Source organism: Coptis chinensis, chromosome 9, assembly GCF_015680905.1.
Source record: "Coptis chinensis isolate HL-2020 chromosome 9, ASM1568090v1, whole genome shotgun sequence".
In the NCBI taxonomy this organism is placed as follows: Eukaryota; Viridiplantae; Streptophyta; class Magnoliopsida; order Ranunculales; family Ranunculaceae; genus Coptis; species Coptis chinensis.
Window position 1 is genome coordinate 55,791,636 of NC_141464.1, and position 25,279 is coordinate 55,816,914.

Sequence of the window (25,279 nt, forward strand, 5' to 3'; positions counted from 1 at the left end):
AGTATTGTTGTATGCCAATGGCGGAGTATATTCAAAGGATTTGGTGTCGAAGTTTTACGATAATGGTAGCTTTAATGGTGACCATTTTTGGGTCACCGTCGACGGTGTGCGGCACGAAGTTACACCCGCATTGATCTCTGGGATAACGGGCATTCCTCTGGTCGACTACGTGATGACTCAGCAGCAGTCCGTGTACCCATGGACTTACGACCTAATGCTTGACACGCTAATCGAGGGTGAGTACAATATGGATGGGAAATGCACATATTAGCGCTCGGTGAGACCAAACCAGCTGGCTGTGACTCAATGGCTGGGACAGAACGTCATTGGCACCTTGAAGCCCTCGGACATCAACAAGACTTTCCTCCACCTTCTCTGGATCCTTTAGGAGCACAAGGGTAACTTCTGCATAGTTACCTTTATTTTTGATATTATTACGCATGCCACTCTCAGGTTAGCCCCTCTTGCTGTTCTTGTAACACAAGTTATGATTAATTTGGGTTTCCTGTCTGCCACTCCGTTACTCCCTATGCCACTATATGAGAATATGCTTGTTTTCAAGAAATGCATACTAGCCCCTTGGGAACCCACAGCACCAATGGCAGCTGAGCACGCTAACGTAGTCCCATCTCACCCACCCTTCTTTGATGAGACTGCTATAAGTAAGATGAGCCACCCTATGGATGCCTTACATGCTATAAACAGTGGCATGAGAGACATGTACACTCGCCAGGTATCGATGAAACATACCTTGGGTGAGTTACGGACGGATATGACCACTCACCATGAGTGAGCGTAATGACAAAGATGGGCGAATTCGATAGGGAAATCGCGAGCTTCCATGATTGCATTTCGGGACCATATGACTACTCGCCGAGAACCGGTTCAGTGAATGCTCATGGCGAACCAAAGATCGATTTCGGGAATTTCGGTGATGGATACTTTGGGTGATATCCAGGAGCAGTTAGCCTCCACGGGAGTTCGTAATGCACCGGCAGGACTCTTGGTTCTTCTTCTGCAACCCCTGAGGATTCTTCTACAGCCCCCGAGGATTCTTCTGCAGACAGTTCATTTTCCCGGTCTTGTATTTTATTTATGTCAGATATTTTATTTACGTGTTTGCATTTTAATTTTCCTACCTAGGGTATCTGTTATCTCCTAAATTTTCCAGAATCTCTGCCTTGTCAAATAGTATATTAGTTATCTCCAATATTATATTATATAGATAGAAACATATATAATAATATTAACAATAATAATATATATACATATATATTTTTAGACGTCACACTTAACAGCAAATTTGACTGTCAATCAATGTTTTTAAAAAACAGTCATGAAAACGCACTAAAAACGGTTAGAAAATGGTCATGAAATCGCATCCAAAAACTGTCAGAAAACGGCTCAATTTTCTTTCTAAAAATAAGTTCAACCCATCATTCACATTCACTCTTTTCATATTCTTCCCTCTACACTTCTTATTCGAAAAATAGTTTTTAGATCTCTCCAAATTTCAAGCATCATGGATGCACTAGAAAAGTTTGAGCAACAGCAAATTGAATATGTTACTCAAGTATTCATGCTCGTTTGTTTTATTATAGTAATGTTGTTAATGTGGCATATAGGTCTATCTAATATTTAGGTTTGTTTTTTATTTCCCGTATCATTATGATGTGTTTCCACACCTCTATACGTTCTTACATCTTATTGTGATATTATATTTACATCTTCCTTGTCCTTTTACTTACATTTTGTTTAGTTACGCTAAAAATAAAATAAAATAAAAAAAGTGCATTCTACCCATCCACACTACATCCACTTTTTGCTTAAAACTTTAGAAGATACACGTGGTCTAACTACCCTGTGACACCTCGATCCGTATTTTCTACATCTTCGGATTGGTGTCTATTTATAACAAAGATAGACACCTCTAAAATCCAACTTCCCTTTTTCTACTAAAATTTCTTCACCACTCCATCTTTAATGGCCCTCACTCAAATTTTCGTGCCCGAGCAAAATTTTATGAAAAATTTCCAAAACGGTCTTTTTCATCCATTTTTTGACACAGAAATTTTACGTCGAGGATGGTACCCTCTATTACATCATAAGCAGGCATTTTATTCAAGAGAATTGGTCCTGCTGTTCTATAAACACAGTTATTTCCAAAACGGGCAATTCTTTGTATGTGCAAATGGATGCGAGCGTGAATTGACTATGGATATCATCTCCGAGGTACTTCAAATTCCCATTACGAACCAAGGGGTACATCTTTAGGATTCACCATTCGACAATATCAGGCATCTGATGTTTGCAACTATCATTCACGGCGAATACAACCTGAAAAACCGTATTGTTTATCAGCGATCCTTGCAAACAAACCAATTATCTGTGATCCAATGGCTAGCTCATAATGTGCTTGGCACATCTAAGACTTCCGAAATAATAAAACCCCTCCTCCATCTACTCTAGGTCTTGCAGACTAACTGCAATGATTTTTACATTATTAAATTTCTCTAGAACGCGATCGTACGTGCCAGGAAAAAGGCAACTCCTTTGCCAACCATTGTGACACTTATCATGATACGTTGGGGTTTTTCTAGTACTTCTCCTAATACACCTCTTAGAACAGCTAACATTCTTACCATTCACTCAGTTTGTAGGAATGGTTTCTAGAATCCCGACGTTGCAAAGAAGCATGTCAGTACAGAAATCGACGAAGCTTGTTCCACTGATAACATATTCACTGAAAATGCATTAAGCAACGTATTTAATCCTATGGAAAGCTACGTATTTAATCCTATGCATTAAGCGCTTGCTTTTTCGCTTGACTTCTCCAACTGCTGGGCGAATGTCCTCTAGTTGTTGATTGGTGGTTGTAGTGAGGGTTGTGACTGTGTTGTTTTCAATTGCATCTGGAGCCAGGTTGTTGGTGTTTGAGGTGGTTTGCTCCAGGATAGCTTGGTTCTCTTGCTAGAGCGTGGTAAATGATTCGTGGAGAAACTTTACTTGATCTACTAGAGCTTTTAGTTGTTCTTCCATGGTGGTTTTCTAACCAATTTCGTGGGCTTGAGAAAATAGTGTGGGTGTTTTTCTTAAGGAAACAAACCGGCAGACGGCGCCAATATAGAGGTATGGATTTGTATCTACGACCTGATGTTTAGGTTGATAGAGAATGGCTACACTCTTTCTTGGGATAAGAGTTGCCTACATATCAAGTTTCTTGGGTGAACTTGAATCAAGCCTTACGTAGTTCATCTCTCTCTTTTTATAGATGTTTGAGCTAACTTTCCTTATTTGCTCTAGGCCGTTGTCAAGTGTAGATCCATATTTTGTGCTATCTTGATGATTTGTCATTACTTCTGATGTTACAAAGTAAATGTCTCCTTGATTGGTGCGTTGACTGAGCTTCAGGATTGCGGTAGATCATTTGCTTCCATATATGCACTACACTAGAACTGGCATTTTCTAACGAACCTAAATTTACATTACTAACGGTTATATCTGTTACCAACTCTATCACGGATATATCCGTTAGCGAATGAAGAAATCGTTAGTAAATATCAAGAATAATAATTTTAATACTTTTGAGTAACATGGCCACGGTTGGTGTGGTATTGTCTAACGTTTGTATTTGTGACTAACTAACTAAGTAAGAAACCTAACAATATTAAAAACAAAAAGTAAAACAAAAATTAAAAAAATAAACAAAGGCGCAATTTTTTATCACGCGCCCATCTCCCCCTTTTGACTCTCTCTCTCTCTCTCTCTCACTCTCATTGTAAACCCTAACCAACAAGGAACTTTAATATGTCCTGGTAAACACCCTTTCTCTCTATTTCTCTCAATTAAGGGATACACCTTTGGGAATTCGCTGTTAATTCTCTATTCCCAATTGAGACTTCACCGTTAGGAGGAAAACAAACTGTCAGCTCACTCTCGTTCTCTTAGGTGTTACGTTCTCTTCATATTTGTTAATTTAGTGATTTACTTTTCTATTTTTTGTTCCAGGTTAGTTTAAAAAGACTGATTTTTTCTTCAATTTGGGTACCCAGACACTTTAGAGAAGAATTTCAGTAAGCTATCTTTACTATCATGTGTTTTCGATTATAAATTCCTTTCCTTTTTTCCTTTATCTCATATTTGCTCTATTTACTTATATATTGAAGGGATTTGTCTACTGATTTTTGCAAAAGTTTTCCTGTGGAGGTAAAAGGTTAAATCTTTTTGGGTTTGTTCATTTTTGACGAGCTCAGTAATGAGGGCTTCTGACTCAAGTAAGGGTATTAAGGTGATTGGACATGGGCTTTGCCTTCTCTTGTGTAACAATCTTTCTCTCAAACTTAGCAAAAAAAAATGAATGATTGTGTGGCAATATTGCTATCTTAATACCAAAAAGCTTTGTGGTAGTACCATTTGTGGATTTATAGTCATATGTTTAAGATTGTATAATGGTTGGATGTTCGTACAAGCCTTGTACTAAATATTTTATTCCGATGCCTTCTGTGTACCATGCGTTCCAAATATTTTGTTTTAAATAGTACATACAATAGTTTGTTGCCTCCTCCAAGTTTTTATGGCCACGTTAAATGAGTCAAATTTGATTTTTCCCAAGTTTCATGTGCTTGTTTTCTTAATACTTTTTTACATGACCAACCAAGAAATTCAACATCTAAAATAGAACTGCTGGAACTCGTAAAGTATGTTATTAACTTGATAAGTAAGCTGACCTTTTTTCGTGCCCAATTGTAGATTGTCTTTTGGAAAACTACCATGGCACCCCTCCTACACTTGCATTTCAAGAGGGTAGGAGAAAGAGTATTGCTTATTCTCGATCAATAGTTCGCAGCACGGCGCTAGTCACTAGTCTCGATGCGGATGCCACCAAACGTCATTCCCCGAGAGCTTTCTAAATCCAGTGTGAAGCAGCCTAGCATCACTTTAGATAGAGATCTGGGGTGTCATTGCATTGTATTATTGTATCCCATATTCTCATCTATTTGGTAGACATTAGTATGTGTTACAAAATCTATTACTTGGAAGCATTGAGTAGCTATCTTTTTCTTGAATGCCATTCTTATCCTTTGTCTATTTGTAGGAAGATAACAAGTCCAATTCCTGATAATATGGGCGGAATGAAGTATTGCGTGTGCGAGCATACATACAACTCATCATATATAACCCTGGGCATCAATATCAGGTTTGTTTTCTACCCCCCAATGATGATATTGCTTTTTTCTTTTCACTACTTAGTATTGGTAATATAATATTTCTTATCTTCTTCTTGAGAATTGGATCTACATTCTAAGATTTTGATGTGTGTTTATGTTATATATCTTCTAGATCATGTAATGATCTCTTTAGTTATCCTTTTATCTCCCTGTCTGGTTTCTTGCAAAATGGAAGCAGTTCTGTATATTTTATTGAAATGGAAGAGTTCAATAAGGTTCATAGGCAGATGGCGAATCATCTCTAAATTGTTCCAAGTGTTTTGTATTGTCTGACCTATAACTTGTTATATGTGCCTCTAATATGTGTTTTTCTTTCTCTTATTTCATTCCTTAAGAGGATGAAGAATTGGCACACTGACTGATTTTCTTATGTTTTAAAGGGTGTGGGAAACAATGATTATTTCTGTGATATGATTGCAAGGCAAAAATTTAGTTTCGAGTCATTAGATTCAGAAGAATGAAACCCAAGTTCACCTTCAAGTATTGTACGTTCTAGCTCAAATCTTGGAGTGAAGCAGTTAATTCTTTGTGTACTCTTTTTTCTATTATTAGAAATAAATTACTTGCCTTGTTGAAAGAAATTATTACTGACTAAATTTGTTCTTATCAAGGAAATGGATTGGTCGTGTTTAGATATTGTTTTCTGCATTTAATTTACTTGCAAAATGGATGACTCATTAGCACTATATGGTGTTTGAGCGGTAATTGTTCTACTTTTCTAATACGTTGTGGGAAATCATAGTGGTAAGGGACGAGGTGTTGTTAAGGTGTTATAAGAATTGTGTGATAATGTTGAGGTAGTGCTTTCTGGATTCTATTTTAAGCCTTGGTGAGAGAACCATTTTGTCCAATTTCTTTTCTACCATGGCAGACTCATGGTATGCATGTTGAATCCATGTGATCTTTTAGGGAGGGTGAATCAAGTAAATTGATTTGGTTATGTGTAGGTGAAGCTTACTAAATGATCGGACAAGGGGATTTATTTTTCACAGTACAAGTTTAGACATTTGAATTTCGGTTGTTTCTTAGGTGCATGAGTTTAATTGCTTGCTTGTATCCTTATTTTGTATCCTTACTTGTTAGTAATTAACTAATTACTTTATGATAGATATACACTTCTTTGGCACATAGGAATTTGTATGCAGACATAGATGTTCTCAAAGCAATACGAGAGGTACACTTGATATTGTGGCATTGCTGCATAATATACTTTGAGATTATCAGAGAAATAGAACTTTCCACATCCTAGTGCCTTTATTAAGGTAATAATATGCTTATTATGTTATTTTGTGATATTAAACTACATTTTAGGTTTCAACTTTTTGTGGTTTCTTCTTTTATGTAGGAAGTATAAGATTAATGCGACTTTTTTTGGTAAAAACAGGTATACACATCCAACGATGTAAGGGTGCAGATGGTGGTGTTGCTTCTGACTGATACTTGGCATATTCTCAATGGTCGAGTTAGTAGTTGTGTCAACTTGTTAGTGTTTGTCAGTTTCTGTTATGTTGTCTTACAATTCTTGTTATAACTTTGGATGGATACGATTAGGTTAATTCATTTTTACAAGTGTTTGGTTTGTAAATTGGGATTTAGATTGGTGGCTTTAATTATATAATGTTAACCAAGTAGGGTTTTTTTTTTTATTCAGTTGTTACTTGAGTTGTAATGTAATGTAATATTTTTGTATGTAAGATGGATTGTGATAATCCAATGTGATGTAGCTCTGTATAGGGTGGAAACCTTTTGGCACCAGAATTTTTTTTTTGCACTAAATTGTTTTTTAGTAACGGTTATATCTATTATGCTAATTGTTAGTAATGGAAGGGCCCCAAGCTTCAGTAGCACTTATATCCGTTAGAAATGAAGTATCCATTAGTAACGGATATATCTGTGACTTACAAATTTCTTTTTCCGCTAGAAAAAAAAAAGCGTCAAACTGTACTAACACTTATAACCGTTAGAAATGACAAACTTAAATAACCTTTTAATAGTTGGCTATCCGTTACAAAGAATTTTAGTAACGGATATAACCGTTACTAAAATTATTATTATTAACGGTTATATCCGTTACTAAATTTAACCCTAAGTGAGAGTGGCCTTGAGATAACGGATATAAGCGTTAGTAAAAATATAAGTAACGGATATAGTCGTTAGTAAATGCCTTTTTTGGTGTAGTGATAGCTGTGTTTGATATTTGGGACGACCTGAATCTGGGTCGTTGTTTATGTCCTGGTGGCATGGTACGACCTGGTGATGTACGAGCTACAAAGATACGACCTAGTGTGTGGACACGTGTGCTGTAGTGATATGTTTGAGAACGGAGAGTACTTACAAGTACGGAATTTTAGGGAACTCAATTTCCCATAAATATGTACACTATGAAGAGAAAGATGGACACTGAAAGAGATTTTTAATACCTCCAATCAGTACAGATTTATATCAATTAATTAAAGAAAAATGCAAGATTTTCTTGAGTTCAATGACACACAGAAGGAAGCAGGACATTGAGGATATCATGGGCATAAAAGAGGGGTTTCTTCTGGAAAGATATTTGGGTGTTCCCTTAACTGTGGGCAGGGTTACAAGAGCAATGCTAGCTCCTATGGTCGACAAGATTAGGAAAAGGACAGCCAGTTGGGCGGGAAAGATGCTATCCTTCAAGGGTCGAGTGGTTCTAGCAAAGCAGGTTCTCAATAGCATACTGGTGCATAACATGGCTATTTATAAATGGCCAGTGTCGGTGATTAAAGAATGCGAGGGCATTATCAGAAATTTCATTTGGAGTAGCAGTCCAGTAGAGAGGAAATTCATCACAGTAAAATGGCAAAATGTTTGTCGGCTAGAGGAAGAGGGTGGGCTTGGTCTCCGTAAGCTCAAAGATATAAATCTATCTATTCTCATGAAACTTGCCTGGACTTTACTGAATGACACCTCAAATTGGTCAGAGTTCATGAATGGAAAATACAGGAACAAATCGGGGGGTTGGTCGAGCCACAAGAGATCTACAGTGTGGACCGGTTTACAATGGGCCCTCAGAGAGATGGATATGCATTAAGGGTGGATCATCGAAAAAGGAGAGAATATAAGCTTATGGAGGGACAACTAGATAAGTGAGGTGATCATTGGAAACTATATCCAGGACAAAAGACTTCTGCAGAAACTCAAAGCACCCCTCAGTGCTTGCATTCAGGGGAATCAATGGAAGTTTCCAGACTCCTGAAACAAATTCTTATCAATCTTGGGGTGGATTTAAGCCAGCTGCAGCTCCTGGATCAGCACAGAGAATACAGAAGAGTTTGGCGTCAATCCACCAATGGCTTGTTTTCGGTAAGTTCGGCATATGAAGCAATAAGAGAGAGGGCCAATGGGCCGCTGTGGACCAAGTTTCTCTGGTCAGCTGAGGTGTTGCCAAGGACGCTTGGGACAGACTAGAAAATTCTCCATGGTGCCATGCATACAGACGAGAAACTAAGGAGGAGGAAATTCCAGTTAGCATCTCGCTGCTGCATTTGTACGGTGGCTGAGGAAACTCAAGCTCATATTTTATTCGAATACAGGTTTGCACAAAGGTGTTGGGAGCTCATAGCAAAGAACAGGAAACATCATTTGAAGATTGCCAATAGGGAGGAAATGTTCATAAAATGTCGAAATGAAAGCCCTCTCTTACAGGATCTGTGGAAGGCAGCCACAATCACATGTTTGGTCGCTGTTTGGAGAAATAGAAATGGGGTCTTATATGGCAGCAAGATGTCGAGTATAAGTTCGGTCATGTTTCAAGTTCGAGGAGCGGTTAAAAGAGCATATGACCGATCGAAGAAACACATGAACAACTCCATCAGAGACTTAGAAGTTCTGAAGGCCTGGAAGTTACCAGTCAAGCTAAGGAGGGTTCCACGCATCCTTGATTGCTATTGGGTGGCACCTCGATTACCATGATAAAAGTGAATGCTAATGGTTGTTCACGAGGAAATCCGAAATTTCAGGTTGGCACGCTTTTCGAGAGACGAGACCGGCAAGGTTATTGGCGCATATATAGGAGGCCTGGGTATTGCCACAAACTTTATAACGGAGAGTTTCGCGATAGTGGAGGGCATCTCAAAAGTGGTGGAACTGGGATGGAAACTTATCTAGGTGGAATCCGACTCTACTGCGGCAGTGAAATCTTTTCAGAATGATCAGGTACATTGGCAAATTCGTGCAGCTTGGGACAAAGTGAAAGGGCTAGCGGACTGGATCATTGTGACTAACACTTGGAGTGAGGTTAATTTTGGTGCAGACATTTGCTCCAAAGAAGCAGCTCACTTGGCAAAGGGAGAGAAGAAGTGGAGGGATGGTAGGCCTACATTCGTGCATAGAATTGAGGATATGAACACCACGTACTATAGATTTGTAAACTAAGCTTTGAGATAGTGATTTACTATCAATCCTATCTATTCTTTGTACTTCAAAAATCTGTTTTATTAATACAATTACCCTTAGCAAAAAAATATATCAATTAATTGTTCTTATGGATGCCAACAATTACTTAACAAATGGTGCAAGCTTTCAACCCACGTGATTGCTAAATGTGTGAATATATATATATATATATATATATATATATATATATATATATATATTTATTTTATTTATTTTATTTATTTTTTTTTGATAAGTTATTTTTATTGAGGAAATGTGCACAAGCACAAGAGACACTTACAAGGGCTAATATGTATCACTACATCAGTGAGTGAGTTCCTCACAGAAAACTACATATCTGTCCAAAACAAAAGGAAACTCTTACATCAAAGAATCACTCAAAGACCCAAGATAACCCTAGACCAGTACACAACCAAATCCCTAAAATGATATTTCTTTCTATCTAAAGATGATGACATCCAGTACCATAACAAACCTTTTACTTCGAGTATCGTTTTTGTCATAGATGGTGCTTTGTGTTTAAAGATAAGATTATTCGTTATCTTCCACAGCATCCACATCACACTATATGGCAATAACCGCCATAAGATCGCACCAAAATTGTTACCGCTCCTCCTTGGCCATCTTGATAGCAAGTCCTCCACCGATTCGGCCTGTGCCACCACAGGAAAAGCCACTTGCACAGGCTGCATCATAAGTGTCCAGAGTTGCAATGCAAAAGAGTAATGTAGAAAAAGGTGAGTGATATTCTCCTCCAGCATATTACATATAACACTTGTTGGAACTACAATTGTTCCCCTATGAATGAGAGCATCCGCAATCAAAGTACGCCAATGAATGGTGCCCCAAAAAAAGAATTTCACTTTCAAAGGAATGGGGACTTTCCACACCACCCCACAAGGGAAAGATCGAAGTTGTGTGTCGAGATTTCGGCTCTACTTCACTAGAATTTGATAGAAAGACTTTATTGTGAAATCCCCTTCCTTTGTACCACTCCATATGCACATATCCTCTTCATTCGATAGTCTCACTTAGTCTAACATTATAGTCATATCCGCATATTGTTGGATCTCCCAATCATTGCTCTATCTTCTTAGAAACAAATTCCAACTCAGCTGGTCATTATCGGACTGTGCAAACTCATGAATTTTACCTCTTTTGTTGGTTGTTGCCTGGTAGATGAGAGGGAAAAGCTCTGCCATGGATTTGTTGCCAACCCAATTATCAGACCAAAAGAGGCATTTGTGTCCATCACCAACCTTGCACGAGATGTTAGCTTTGACCTCTATAAGAACATTGAGGATGCCCTTCCATAAGCTGCATCCGTAGGCCTGTGTAGTAACTTTAGGCCACCAAGAATTCACATCCTCACCATATTTGGTAGTGATCACCTCACGCCACAAAGAAGGTTCATGGGTCATATATCGCCATATCCATCAACCTAACAAGGCCTTGTTCATAAGTACCAAACACCGCAGATCGAGACCTCCTTCCTCCTTAGATGAACATACTTTCTCCCAAGAAATCAAGTGATATGTTCTTTTCTCCACTGTTGATCCACTGTTTTTCTAAGCATTAATAAACGGTGTTATGTGTTAAAACTAGGGGTGTCAAAATAGCCCTCCAGCTCTCGGCCCGTCCTCCCCAACCCATGGGCCGAAAAAACCTTTAAAATAAGGCCCTTACACATTTGAGGCCCGGCCCTCAAGCCTTTGAGGGGAGGGTAAACGCCAAAATTTTGAAGCTTATGCTCAATCCTGCTCGACCCTCATTAAGTTCACTAGGCCCTCAATATTTATAATATTGATTTATCGATTTCTATTGTAATATATCTCATTTTATGAATTGATATGTTTAATCCTAAATTCCTAATTGACAAATGTAAATTTAACAAGTTATTTAATAGTTTGAAATTTTAATTGTGAAGCGAGTATAATTTTAATATTTTTAATAATTTTTTATATATTTATTTTGTTAAATAAATATTCAAATATATGACATAGTAGTCGGCTCTCAAGTTTAGCCCTCAAGCCCAGCCCTATTTAGGACTTAGAGGCTGGTAAGGGCTTCCAGATTTAAACATTGACCCGGTCCTCAAAGTATGTTTGAGGGCGGAGCCCGGCCTTTGATCCCTGGTTAAAAGTATATTGAAAATAAAGTTAGTACAAGCTTTATAGCTGAACACATGTACTTAACATGCCTCCATAACTTTCTTCTAATCATTAATTGTGTTCTTGAAGACTCGCATTAAATAAACAACAAAAATCCCCAACTTGATCGGATGATAGAAGGTACCAAGAAACACTGATATACGCTCCATGTGAGTATGGTTTTGGAACAAAGCAAACAAAGGTGGAGGCGTGCTAACATTTTCACATGGGGTCTGAGGAGGACATAATATTTTCTTTCACAGCTCATCCTCACACACCCTTTCAAGCCCACATCCTTCCACTCTAGTACTATACCACCATATATTTTATATCTTTATCAAAAGCTTACTAAAATTGTATAATTTGATGATTTGATCTATAATGATTACCTGATCCATGTGATCTTGGGATCCCAAAGGTGTTTTATTGTCGACCTAGACCTTAGGTCTCCCGCGTATTCGGATCCAGCTTCAGTATGTTGAAGCTCGGTTGATTTTTTAAGCAAATTCTAAAACAAACAATTATTTTTTTTCGACAATAATTTCTAAAACAAACGAGTTGAGCGTGAGTAGCTCGATTGGAGCGTAATCGAGCCAAAAGGGAACCGAGTTTGACTAAGCCGAACGTACTAATAAGAGATCGATCAGTGCTTACGAAAGGATCCGTACCGGTGCAACCGTTCTGATATTTGGAGACAACATTTTGACAGGATCATGGGTAGATCAAAATGGTTCAAATCAACTAATTCGATCTAAAACATGTAACAAAAAAAAATGTCTAAGATAATAGTTAGTCTATTATAAGCCTGAAATGAAAAGAGGAGGGTCACATCGGCACGTGGTGGAGGATTCCTCCAGTTAATAAACAAATCCGACTTTTGAGTGAAACCGTTGAGACCAAAAACTTTCCCCCCAGCTGTTGCTAGCTGTCTCTATCCCCCATGTGACCATTCCCTCCAAAACCTCTGGGCCTTGATCATTAGAAAGAGACCCACATTGAACATAGATCATAGATTAGATGGAGTGAACAACAACAATAATGAGATTTTTGGGTTGATGATAAAATCCTATATAATGTTGTTGTTGTTGTGACACTTATCCCTTTAACATTCCCAAGAGTTTTGTTACAAAAGTTGGTTTGTTGGTTGGTTGGTTAGTTTGTTTGTTATTACTTAGTTTAGTTACATGTTTTTTGCTCACCATTCTCTTCTATATCTCTTTAAATTTGGTGTTGGAAATTAGGTAGAGAGAATGGCACAGTTACCACCCAAAGTTCCAAACATGATACCCAACTGGTCTAATTTCCCTCACCAGAAAATGTCATCCTTGGCAAATTTAATCCCAAGCCATACTACTCATCAACAGCATTCTTGGATTGATGAGTTCCTCGACTTTTCATCGGTCAAGCGTGGAGCTCATCGTAGATCAGCGAGCGACTCAATTGCATTTCTTGAAGCACCATTTGTTGAAGAATGTACAAATAATGCAGCTACATTGAGGGGTGGTGATGGTAATAATGATTTTGAGAGGTTGGATGATGACCAACTTATGTCTATGTTTTCAGATGACATTTCTGGTAGTATGCCACAAACGGTTTCTTCGTCGAATCCTTCAACACCATCAGATCATAATAGCAATAATGATGAGAAACCAACTCCATCAGATCAGCAACAAATAAAGAATGAATCAGCGGAGGTACAGAGTTCATGTAACCAAGATGTACAAGCACAAGTTCCAGCACCTTGTACTACTAATGGGGATTCTGTCATTGATCCAAAGAGGGTCAAGAGGTATCAATTTCTTTCATATCTTACATTTATTTCTATGTTAGGGTGTATGATAAGTAATGCAATTTGTATAAATAAATTTTCAGATAGTGTGAAGTCATGTACTATTTGACCATCAAATTAATTCCCTTTTTTTTTTGGTGTTTAGGATTTTAGCGAACAGACAATCAGCGCAGAGATCTCGGGTGAGGAAGCTACAATATATATCTGAGCTTGAACGGAGTGTAACCTCATTGCAGGTATCTGATCTGTTTCAATTAATTTAATTTGCATTCTACGCATATATGGTTCAATTGTACTAAGTTGCAGTCTTTTTCAATGTTGAATATAGACCGAAGTATCAACACTGTCACCTCGAGTTGCATTTCTAGACCATCAACGCCTGGTTCTTAATGTCGACAACAGTGCTCTGAAGCAAAGAATTGCAGCTCTTGCTCAAGACAAGCTTTTTAAAGATGGTAACGACTCATAAGTCACATTTAATTATGAATATTATGTATAGCAAGAGGTCATATCTCTTTTTTTTTTTGTTCTTTCAGCCCGTAAGTCTTTCTGGTTAATTAGGCCTTTTCTTTTCCTTAGCTAATTCGCCAAGACAGCCTAGGTCGCTTCTGAGATCGCCTAGTCGGCCTAGCCAATTTCCTAACCATTTAGAGTGGTAGGAGAATCAGCAGGCGCCTAGGTCAATTTTTAGAACATTGTTTGCGAGAATTGGTCTATTTGTTTTGAGATTAATTATTTGTTAAATATAATAATAATAAAAAATCAGTCACATGGCCAATACATGATTAAGTAGAACAACCATTGTGTTATTAGCTTAACCAAATGGAATTAATCTAAATTTGGAAATGTAATCATGCTAAAGCTTGTATAACCAAGGTAACTAACTTGCATATCATGGTTCTTGGATGAATGCAGCCCATCAAGAAGCATTGAGAAAGGAGATAGAGAGATTAAGACAAGTATATCATCAACAAAGTATTAAGAAGACAGGCTCGAGGCCAAATGATACCCAAGGTTGTACGGAAAATGAAAACCAAATTCTCAATTGAAGGAAGAGGGTAATTGGTTGGACTATAATCTGCTAACCTGTACATTAAGGTAATATGTCCCACAATTTTTGTAGGTGAGCCACTAGCAAACTTGCAAGATTGAAGGGATTAAGATGGTGGTAGCTGATTATTTTGTAATTTTATTTTTAGTTTCTTTTGTATGTTCTGCACATTAATTCTTTCTTTTCTCTGATTAATTTTTTTCTTTGTAAAATTAATTTTGGGAGGCACAAGATAATGGGTTTGTTTTGCTTGATGTCTAATTGGCGGTGTATGTTAGGCTTCTCTTTTTCCTTTTAGTGCTTTTGCTTGTCCCTTTTAGTTCTTTGTCTTGAAATTATGGAATGGTGAACTTTTAGTTGGAGATTGTTCAAGAATTAATATAATGCTGTGATCAAGACGTAATTAAATGGTAGTCATAACATCATAACTTAAAATGGTAACTGTACAATGGTGTGATTGGTGTCGCATCGCAAGCCTACACAACTCAAGGTTGGCCTAATTACCATGTTTTAATTTGCTGCTCTACTTCTTTATGTACTATATGTTGGAATCTCTAATGAGTATTTCAAAATACTTGTGTGTTGTTTAGTCCCACATTGGTGAACCACCACTAGCAAGTGAGGTATATGAGGTGATCCTCTAGCATAAGGGCGTGCCCTTAGGGTACAAAGGCTTTTGTGTTAGGAGGGAGGACTCACCCAAAGCCACACACACGCCCGCCCACACCGAGTCGTGTGACAATCGACTGATTGTCTAGTGGGTACTAAACTTGGTTTTTGCTTTTGCAACAAGTTTCGGCTAGCTAGAGTTCTACTTCGAATTGGTTTTGTGAAACCGACTTGGAGAGGTGTCCTTCTCCATCTATGATAACCGATCATACTCTATATAAACACTGCGTGTTCATAGAGAGAGATTATCCTGAAACGCAGAGAGAGAGACGCAGAGAGAGAACTTCGTGTATACCGAAGTCGTCTTCGGCCGCCTCTATATCGAGTGTGAGAAGTCGTCTTTTCTTTGCGCCTCTATATCGAGTGATGAAGTCGTCGTCTTTGTTTCTATACACCAGCGAGTCCAATTCAAGAGAAAACTAGAAATCGTGAATACTCTATCAGCCTTCATCCCACTTTTCAGAAACAGAGATTCACACCTATTCTTCTTCTCTTCTTCCTGTCAGCTGCCAGAGAGAGTATATTGCCGTTCTAGAGGGTAGTCTGTTCTAGTGCAAAGTCAAGCTGCTGTTAACCATTGAATCCTGTGGGGAAGACGCCCCTGTTGCCTTTCTGCACCATTGGAAGGGGAGAAATCTTTCCTTAAGGACAGCCTAATCCGCGCCTTGGTTATTACCTGCTATTCTGTCATTGTCTTCTATTGTTTTCTTTTATCTGCTTACAACACTATATCCTACAGAATTTTTGAATGCAAATTTAAAAAAATAGTAATAATAAATGAGCAAACAACTGAAAGTTATTTGCTATTTGGAATAACTTTGCCTAAAGAAATACGTTGCCATTCAGGATCTTCATAGTTAAAACCGTGAACCCGCCTAGGAAATAAGTTGCGTATTCTGAGTACTCTTGTTTGAGTCTTAGATTCCCCTGTATATGTCTCTGGCATTTCACTTTCTATCACTGGAGTCACTTGCGGATGCCCTGGAGTATTGTGTGCACTTATAAGTTCCCCATTTGAAGAGATCAATACCGCACCATCCCTTGTTTTGTCTGAATCTAGATCTTTATGCAACATATGAAATTGTTGGCTATTACTGAAGTACGTTCGAAGTTCCTTGATCCCACTCTAAAAACTTGCATCGGCACCTGATCTTGTTCCTATTGGACGAACAGAATGGTATCGAAATTTTCTGAATAGATGAAGAATGTAGAGTACAAGCATAATTGTAGAAGTAAATGTTGTGACCAGAAAGAGACCCCAGAAATTACTGATGCTTAAGCTTTGATTATCAGTGTCCTTATTATCGGAATCAGCACACTCATTGTTCGATGACTTGAACCAATCTCGATCCAGGCGGTCTAGTGTCTCATTTTCCGATAATTCCAAAATAGCTTTGGAAAAGTCTCTAGCAATGGGAGAGCCTTTGCGGAAAATCTAAAAGATATTCAAACACAATTTAGATTAAAAAGATGAAGAAGCTAGTGAAACATGCAAGACAAATCCTTACTATGTGTGTGTTCCATTTTCTCTTTCTTGTTTGTGCAAAATTTAACATTAGGCACTTAGTTTATGTAGAGGTTTAGTCTAGGTCTAGATGAGCTAGCCCAATGTATAAACTTGACTGTTGAGAGTATATATATATACAGTCCTGTTTTTAGAAGTATGCACTTTGTAAACTTAAAATAAATAGGTAAGTTAAAACTTCACTTAATAAATGAATTCAAACCTAATTTTTTATGGATATGATGCACTCACCATAAATATCAATTCCACAAAATTTCAAGTCATTTGGAAACATCTAACATAGATAAAAATTGTTGTCATTTTTAAAAATAAATCTAACGGTCTACAAATGTCAAGTTTTTGGAACCATCTTTTGCTTAGGTTAGAAGAATCCAAATAAGCTAAAATTTTGTGGAGATGATCTTTATGGTGAGTACATACTATTAACAAATAAATTAAGTTTGGATTCATTTTCTAGATAAAGTTTTAACTTACATACTTATTTTAAGTTAAAAAAGTATGTACTTCTAAGAGCGCGACTATATACATAGGGGAGAGATCTATATACAACATTTTTTATACAACAGTTTATACAATCGTTTATATATATCTCACTCTACAAATTCATTTAAGACTTGATTTTTTGTGGATCTCATCATATCACCATAGAGAACATTTCTACAAAAAATGGGCTCGTTTGGAAATTTCTAAATATGCCAAAAGAGAGTTGCAAAAATTCAAGTCCTTACCGTTAAAAAAAAAACCACATTTTCAAATCTACTTTTGAAAAAGATAGAGATTTCGAAATAACTAAAATTGTATGGATATGATCTATATAGAACACTTTTTATACAACAGTATATACAATGACCTCCATTTCACTCTACAAATTTACTTACGACTTGATTTTTTGTAAATGTCATCTTCCTACCATGGAAAGTATCCTTGTAAAAATTGGGCTCATTTGGAAATTTCTACAAAAATGTCAAAAGAGGGTTGCAAAATTTTAAATCCTAACCATTAAAATAAATCACATTTTCAAATCAAGTTTTGAAAAGGCTAGAGATTTTGGAATAATATGAAATTTTGTGGATAAAACCATACCTACAAAGTATTAGACCTTAATTCAACTTATAAATGGGTGTTGCATAAACTGGTATAAAAAGTGTTGTATATGGATCCCTCCCTGCATAAACTTAGATGAGGCTTTCTAACTATTCTAAACATTGTCACAAATAATCAAAGTGGATCGTTCATTTTCACCATTTCTAATACTATATTGGGCAAATTTATATATATATATATCATCTAAAACTTATATATGCCCTAATGATTTTGAGTTTGTTTACGTGTTTTTATAAGATATGTCTCATAGAGTATACTTACAAAGCTCAAGCCTCCAAATATGGTTGTGTCTTCTATGACTTGGTAATCCTTGCAGTTTCTTGAAATGAAGGCTCGTGCATAAGGAATCTCTAGGAAGGCAGCTTTTATTCTTCCACTTCTGAAAGCATCTGGATAATCATATTCACTACTCACTTTTAAGATGTTGTATGGATGAAAATCAAGAACCTCTTCCATATACTTCCTCACAAATGAATCACGATCACAACCAACAGGTGAGTTACTCCTCCGTAATGTTGCCATATCAGTTACCGTTGGTTCAAGTCGTTGTACTGTAAGGAAGGATGAGAGATTGGCGGTATAGCTAGACGTCAACACAAAGACGACGAAGAGCCAGACTACCAACACAACTCTAGTGAAGTTGCTACGCAAAGCCTCTCCTGCAAAATAGATCAATAATAAACCATAAGATATAATATTCAAAAATGAAAATCCCAAATCAAGGCTCAAATATAACCCAAATTCAAGTGGCCAGTCCAAGCTACAATTGAAATCCTCATGCCCATCAACATTGCTAATTAGATTCTAGTTGTGTTTAGGGGGTGGAACTCGGGCGGGTTAGGTCGGGTTGAGGCATAACCCAAGCCCAACCCGAGTTTCAAATGCTTCAAATCGAGCCCGGGACCAAGCCTTAGTCGGTCCTTAAATTTTCAGTTCAAGTCCTAGTTCGACCAATTTGGATTGGGTTGGGTTATGTCGGGTTGATCAAATTTCTTGGGTATTTTTTTGAATTATGAGATAAAAAACACTAAAATTGAAATATTCTAATGAAATCAAAGAGATTTGATTGTTTGAAAGGAAAACTAACCTTGTTGATTACATTATTCTCTCAAAAATAGAGATTTTCAACCTTATTTTTTACAAAAATAGAATGATTGAAAGATATACGTACATATATGCACACGGGCTCAGGTTTTTCAGTTTTTTGATACAGAAAACGAGCCCATAGGACAAAATTGTGTTTTAATTTCACTTTTAGTTTGGTTCGACAAATAATTAAGGCTCCAGGACAAACCGGATGCAAAGATGGTATTGCCCTTTTTTGCTTTTAAACCCAAATCTTTTGAACAGTATTGCCTTTCTCTTTTGAACCCCTTCTGTTTTAAACCCAACTCTTTTGAACCAGTTGCAAACTCTTTTGTTTCTTCTTCAGCGAATGAAAGCTCATAAGTCACTATTGTTAGTATTGTAGATTCTTATTACAACCTCATCTCACCATCTACCTTTGTTAATTTAAGAAATTTGAAAGCCCTAATTTCTAACAATTTGAGAATGAGAAGTTCGGATCAACATAGTGATGAAGATTTGAGAAGAAATGAAAATGCATACAATGAAAAAGATGAATTACCATTAAAGGTAAAACCCTAGCTTTTGTGATTTATCTTATTTACATTTTTATTGTATGTAAATATGTATGTAATTGGTATGTTGTTATTCAATTTTTACTTTTATTTACAACTAATTTGAGCAACGAATTTACATGCATAAAGTTGTTTGCATGTTCTAACACACATGCATAAATTTATTTGCATGTGTGTTGTATTTGCGTGAAATTAGCAAATGAAATATCACGGATTTTTTAGGGTTATTACATTAAAAAAAAATGATTAATTTTCTAGAAGTTTTCAATTATTTGTATCGTATTATTGTTTGTTGGTGTAGACGTATCGTCAGAAGAAGTTGAAACCCAAAGTTTCTAGAGAACAAAATGAAGAAGACATAGATCCGAGCCTCACGATGTTGCTATAATAATGGAGAAACAACTCATTGTACTGAGGAGTTGAAGGGTGTTCCGAAAGTGATGATTATTGTCATGCACATAGTGTTTTGAATAATGATGACATGTCAAGAGAAGTTATGAATTATGAAACTGATGATGAGCATGAAAAAGAAGACGATGATGGTGAAGAAAGTGATGACAATCAACAACAAAATGACGGCAATAATGCCTGAGCACCAAAACTAATATGTTTGTTGGACACATGCAGTGCATATCATACATGCATAGTGGTGTTTGCATATTTGTTGGACACATGCATAATGGTGTGTGCATGCGTGGTAGTAATGTTTACATGTTTGTTACACACATGCATAATAGTGTGTACATGTGTGGTATACACATGCATAGTAGTCTTTGCATGTGTGTTACGCACATATATACGTACACATGCATAATGATGTTTGCATGTGTATTGTACACATGCATAATGGTGTGTGCATGTTGATATTCACATACATACAGTGCATATCATACATGCATAGTGGTGTTTGCATGTATATCAGAGAAGGTCATAATTGGTATTAGTAAAAAATAACTTGCTGACGTCAACCCGAAAATGTCCTTATAGCGAAATTATTAATGATAGATGCTGATGTTAGCCCGGTTTTGTCCTAAAACTATAATTATTGGTTAACCTTGCCTAAAACTGAAATTATTTGTCAATTTATGTGTTTGAGCCTAAATCTTTGTTTTTGATATTATAACCTGAGCCCAACCCAAAACCGAGTCAGGTTTTGATTTTACAAAACCAAGCCCAGACCACAAATTTGACCTGTTAGCCTAGGACCAACAAAAATCGGGTTTTATTCCATCGGACTTGGAATAACCCGACCCAAGTTCCACCCTAGTTGTGTTTAGAGGAGAACATACGGTGTGCAAAGAATATTCTCACCCCCCATCATGATAACCTCCCCGCCCATATCACCAAAATGCTGAATATACCCTCTACCTAATACAAAAGGAACCATCTACTCCTTAACAACTTTAGCGTAGTTTCTGACATAAGTCATCACCAGCATAAGATAGCTCTTGTTCGTCGGTACTCAGGTAAATTGCAACTTAGTCATACTACAAACATAACTGTGCCTTAGTGTGATGTGCAAACTTGTCACTTGTGGATAGCGATGAATAGAGGTTAATAGTAAAAATGATGACTTGGTGGTGTTGGGCAATCATAACCTAACAAAGTTAAATCAGCGAGAAAAACATTTTGTTTTTTCAAATAATCCGTTGTGGAATAAATGGTTTCAATTGTTTTAGATCAGCACCAATTCCCCAAAGCTTGTACCATACAAATTTGTAGTTTGTTAAGGAAATCCAGCATTCGCAAATATCTGGTAAACGAGTAGTTGAGCATCAACAATGGTGGCAGGGTTGGAGGAGTTCTTGGAGCTTGTTGTAAATACCACACTCACTATTTCTCCTTTTTCTTCTCTAGGTCGCCTCCTAGCTCCTATTTTCTCTCCTATTTCCTCTTTCCTTTCTCTCTTTCACTGCTCTTTTTATATACCCTTCTCGCCCATCGCAATCGTCCACCTATCCCTTAATCCTTCCCTCCCTTTTCTGCCACGTGTAGGGTTCCTGTCGGGCACCTGCGTGACTGCGGTCTGCTACTGTACTCACACGTATCACCGCATATCTTGTTTCGAGGCCATCCTCCTGTCGATCTCCTACTCCTCGGTTCAACCTACCATAGCTCGCATCAGGTCGCATTACCACTCATCCTTTATATCGCAGATCCTACCACTACAGATGCCCCTTCTCAACCCTGCGGCCCGATATAGGCCCGGAGTCGAGAGCTATAATTCCTTGCTTGCCGCGGAACCCCACCGCCCCTTTTCTAACAACACATCGATAGGTGTGTGCTGCAATGAGTACTCATCATGCGCGTCTTGTCACTGCCCCTTCGTATTCCGAACCTCCACGTGCCACTCATCTGCTGGACCACTTGCCGACTCTTCGGTTTCTTCACCCGAAGGATATTACTTTTTTACCCCTCCCCTATTTAAAGTCCCGCTCATTCCTTCCTCTTCCCTCATTTCACATTGTTTCCTCTCTTCAGTTACACTCCTATCTTTTTCCAGTCGCTCCTCCTCTTTTACATTGGGATTCCGATTCAGGTGTGTTTTCTTTGTCTTTATCCCCTTTGTCTTAGTGATTTTCTTTGCCTCTTTCTTTCTCTTTGCACTGTAACTGTTTGAGTCTTCTCCTTTCTTTGAATCTGTTCATCTTCCCCTCTCGATGTCGACAACGGCTTCCGAGACCTCCTCCTCTTCCCGATCTACCGAGGTGGCCTCTCCACCTCCTATGGTCGCTGTTGCGGCCCCGTCCACATCCAGAAGATTCATCCCCCCGTTGCCGCCTCCGTCCCGATATCGTAGACCTAATTTGGATGCGATTAGGGCTACCTATGGAATCCCCACTGACATCATTATAGAGCGCGTGTCATCCCTCACCCACTACCTACATCTAGTTCCCCTGTGGCCGGGGTATCTTGTAGTCTCTGTAGGCCAAATTGTCGTCGGACTGCGGCTTCCACTCACTTTATTAGACGTTGAAATGTGTAATCACTTCAATATCCCTCCCTGCCAAGGCATTGGAAACTTCTGGAGGCTGATGTATGCCGCGAACTACTACAATAGATCCGGCGATCCCAAATTGACATACCGCGATATGGTTTCCCACTACTTCATAAAGACAAGCACCAAGGACGTTAGTGTGGGGTATCAGTCCTTTTGTGTCTACCCTAAAAAAAAATCATTTGTACTCTACATCACCACCTCTGATAAATAATGGCACCACTATCTGTTGTACGTCTCTGGGAATTTCTTGTCCGCTGACCTCCCATCCGGGTTGACACTTAACCATCTTTCCTTCCAACCCAGTGGTGAGTCTCATTATAGTCTCTATCTCTTCTTACATTCAATCCGCACTACTAACATTTTCCCAGTTGTTTTTCCTTGCAAGTTGGCGGCCTGACTCCAAATCTTGAATTTACTCAGGTACCATCTGTCCCATTTTTGAAAGGCTCCGCGATCTTGGCCCAGCTCAAGCAGACCTTTTGAACCTCCATCCCACCACAGGCACCCCTCTGCTAGAAGCCCTATCCTTTCACCACATCGCGGGTTTTTCTGCTCCCTTTTACTGTCATCCTCCCCCCAAAGAAAGAAAACCACGAGCCTTGCCTCCTTCCAGAAAGCGTTCCAGACACCATACCTCCCGCCGTCTCCCACTTCGCGACTCCTCTCACTCCCACACTACCCCTACATCTAGTGAAGCCCTTTCCCCCCTCGCTCCAGAAAATCCTCCCTCTTACAAGTCCATTTCCACCTGGGAAGACCAGTATACTCCCCCACTCTCTCCCTTTGCCGACATGGATGTCACGAAAATAAAGCTGTTTGGCAATGATGAGGATGACGATGAAGTTATGGAAATCTCTCCCACCGCGGTAGGTATTCCGGCTGACGAGCCACCCAGTAAGCAACCGAGGACCACTATGTTCGAGGAACCTGCTCCCATTGCTCGGGCCGCTGTACCTGAGTCCCCTGTTGAGGTTGCCCATCGGCCAGGTAAGGAAACAACCCTTCCCTCTGACCATGATATTACCCAAATAGTTTTCGCCCCGACTTTTAAGGTGCACAACCGTAAGGTGAATGTTGCAGACTTAGCTCTCGACAACCCTACTGCGACCTCCTCTCTCTTCTACGGTTCCCATTTTCCGAAAGATATAGCCTATGCAGAATGCGGCACCTTTGATCTCCATCACACTTCGCTATACACTAACTGGGAGAAGGTACCCTCTCTTATCTCCGCCCTTGTTCCTTCCTTTTTCATTTTTTGACTTGTTGTTCTGTTTGTTTTTAGGTGAGCCTTGACATCTCCTATATGATCTGCGCTCTCTTCAACACGCGGGCCAAGGTGAATTCTCTGGAGAAGGAGTTCAACGGTCCCGATGGCCTAAGAGCCACTTGTGCTAGACTCCAGCGAGAGTTAGAAGCCATGGATCTAGCCAAAACCCAGGCTCAGGATGAATTGAAGACTGCGAAAACCAACCATCATCTATATATAGATACGATCAATGAACGCTTAAGTCACCAGCGTACAACACTCCTCTAGCAACACCAATCTGCTCTGGACGCTCTTGCTCTACAGCATCAGGCCAATACTGCAGCACTTTTAGAGCAGCACAAGGCGGATATGATCGCTCTCCAAAGCCGCTTCAAAGCTCTAACAGACAAGAGGGTGGCCAGGAAACTTCAAGAAGAACAAGATCAGCTTATCAAGGAGGGTCGCCTCCTGCCCGAGAAGCCGTCCACCCCTGTTGAAGTGGCTGTGGAAGAGAATCCTGAAGATGTTGCAAGTACCGAGGTACCAACTGAAGCTGAGGAGCACCCTGAAGCCGCTGCGGAAGCCATCATCCCTGAAATAGTAACTATCATTGTATACCCATCCTCTATAGAGCCCCTTCCGGCCACGCTCAAAGCGATTGATTATGGTTTTTGAATTTGGAAGAAACTTTGTCTCCTGTTAACCCCTGAAGGGCTCATGTTGTTAAGTTTATGATGTTTTTGATGTTTTGTATGCCATTGCTTTTGGGCATGTATTTGACACTATGGATATTTTCTTTTCTTTCCTATGCTTCAGTTGCATCTTTTGTTACTCCTGTTCTCATGTAATCAAATATTAATCCCTCTTAGAATCTGTATGCTCTTTCTCTCTCTACTTAATGGTTTGAGTTAATCTCCTTCGTATTCCGTTCTTGCTTCCCCATTGTCTCTTCTTCCTCAGGCAGCCCCCTAAGGCAATTCTTTTGGCTCATGAATCAGTTTGGTGGCAACTCACTTTGCCCCTTAGTTTGATTCGGACATGATGTCCACGAAGGGTTTGTCCCCCCCGCGGTCTCTCTGAGACTGGTGACCCTGCTAGGAGCAACATCTTGCCCCTAAGTTTGATTCGGACCGCATTTGTATGCGTGAAGGGCTCCCCGCCATCCCTCGGAGCTAATGAGCCTGCTGGGGGCAACTCTTTTTGCCCCCAAGTTTGATTCGGACCTTCTGTCCGTGAAGGGATCCTTCCCCCCTTTATCTCTTTGAGGGTAATGAGCCTGCTGAAGGGCAACTCTCTTTGCCCCTAAGTTTGATTCGAACCCTCTGTCCACGAAGGACTCCTCCCCTTCCCCTCCACTATCTCTTTTTGAGGCTAATGAGCCTCTACCGGGGCAACTCTCTTTGCCCCTAAGTTTGATTTGGATCCTCTCCGTGGAGAGCTCCCCGCATTTGTCT

General features: G+C 38.9%; 3 protein-coding genes across 3 annotated transcripts; 2 read left to right on the forward strand and 1 right to left on the reverse strand.

Annotated features, from left to right (window-relative positions):
* Positions 1-7,710: 7,710 nt before the first annotated feature.
* Positions 7,711-10,966, forward strand: LOC147476814 (uncharacterized). Its single transcript, XM_086585834.1, has 4 exons — positions 7,711-8,171; positions 8,371-8,558; positions 9,433-9,564; positions 10,830-10,966. The coding sequence occupies exons 1-4, from the start codon at positions 7,711-7,713 to the stop codon at positions 10,964-10,966; spliced, it is 918 nt and encodes a 305-aa protein (XP_086441960.1).
* A 1,726-nt stretch (positions 10,967-12,692) lies between these two features.
* On the forward strand, positions 12,693-14,937 carry LOC147476815 (basic leucine zipper 34-like). Its single transcript, XM_086582731.1, has 4 exons — positions 12,693-13,589; positions 13,735-13,825; positions 13,918-14,044; positions 14,505-14,937. Exons 1-4 carry the CDS (start codon positions 13,051-13,053, stop codon positions 14,636-14,638), a joined length of 891 nt encoding a protein of 296 aa, XP_086438857.1. The 5' UTR covers positions 12,693-13,050; the 3' UTR covers positions 14,639-14,937.
* A 1,463-nt stretch (positions 14,938-16,400) lies between these two features.
* Positions 16,401-18,591, reverse strand: LOC147476816 (glutamate receptor 2.7-like). The gene is made up of 2 exons (XM_086581668.1): positions 18,200-18,591; positions 16,401-16,744 (listed from the first exon to the last, which is right to left on the reverse strand). Exons 1-2 carry the CDS (start codon positions 18,458-18,460, stop codon positions 16,436-16,438), a joined length of 570 nt encoding a protein of 189 aa, XP_086437794.1. The 5' UTR covers positions 18,461-18,591; the 3' UTR covers positions 16,401-16,435.
* Positions 18,592-25,279: the final 6,688 nt, after the last annotated feature.

Coding starts and splice junctions, on each gene's coding strand:
- LOC147476814 (XM_086585834.1), top strand. CDS start 7,711: ATGACACACAGAAGGAAGCAGGACATTGAGGATATCATGGGCATAAAA. Junction 8,559..9,432: donor CCACCAATGGCTTGTTTTCG/GTAAGTTCGGCA, acceptor AAATTCGTGCAG/CTTGGGACAAAGTGAAAGGG. Junction 9,565..10,829: donor AGAGAAGAAGTGGAGGGATG/GTAGGCCTACAT, acceptor GTTGCCTGGTAG/ATGAGAGGGAAAAGCTCTGC.
- LOC147476815 (XM_086582731.1), top strand. CDS start 13,051: ATGGCACAGTTACCACCCAAAGTTCCAAACATGATACCCAACTGGTCT. Junction 13,826..13,917: donor GGAGTGTAACCTCATTGCAG/GTATCTGATCTG, acceptor TGTTGAATATAG/ACCGAAGTATCAACACTGTC. Junction 14,045..14,504: donor AGACAAGCTTTTTAAAGATG/GTAACGACTCAT, acceptor GGATGAATGCAG/CCCATCAAGAAGCATTGAGA.
- LOC147476816 (XM_086581668.1), bottom strand. CDS start 18,460: ATGGCAACATTACGGAGGAGTAACTCACCTGTTGGTTGTGATCGTGAT. Junction 16,745..18,199: donor TATTTGGAGGCTTGAGCTTT/GTAAGTATACTC, acceptor AATATCTTTTAG/ATTTTCCGCAAAGGCTCTCC.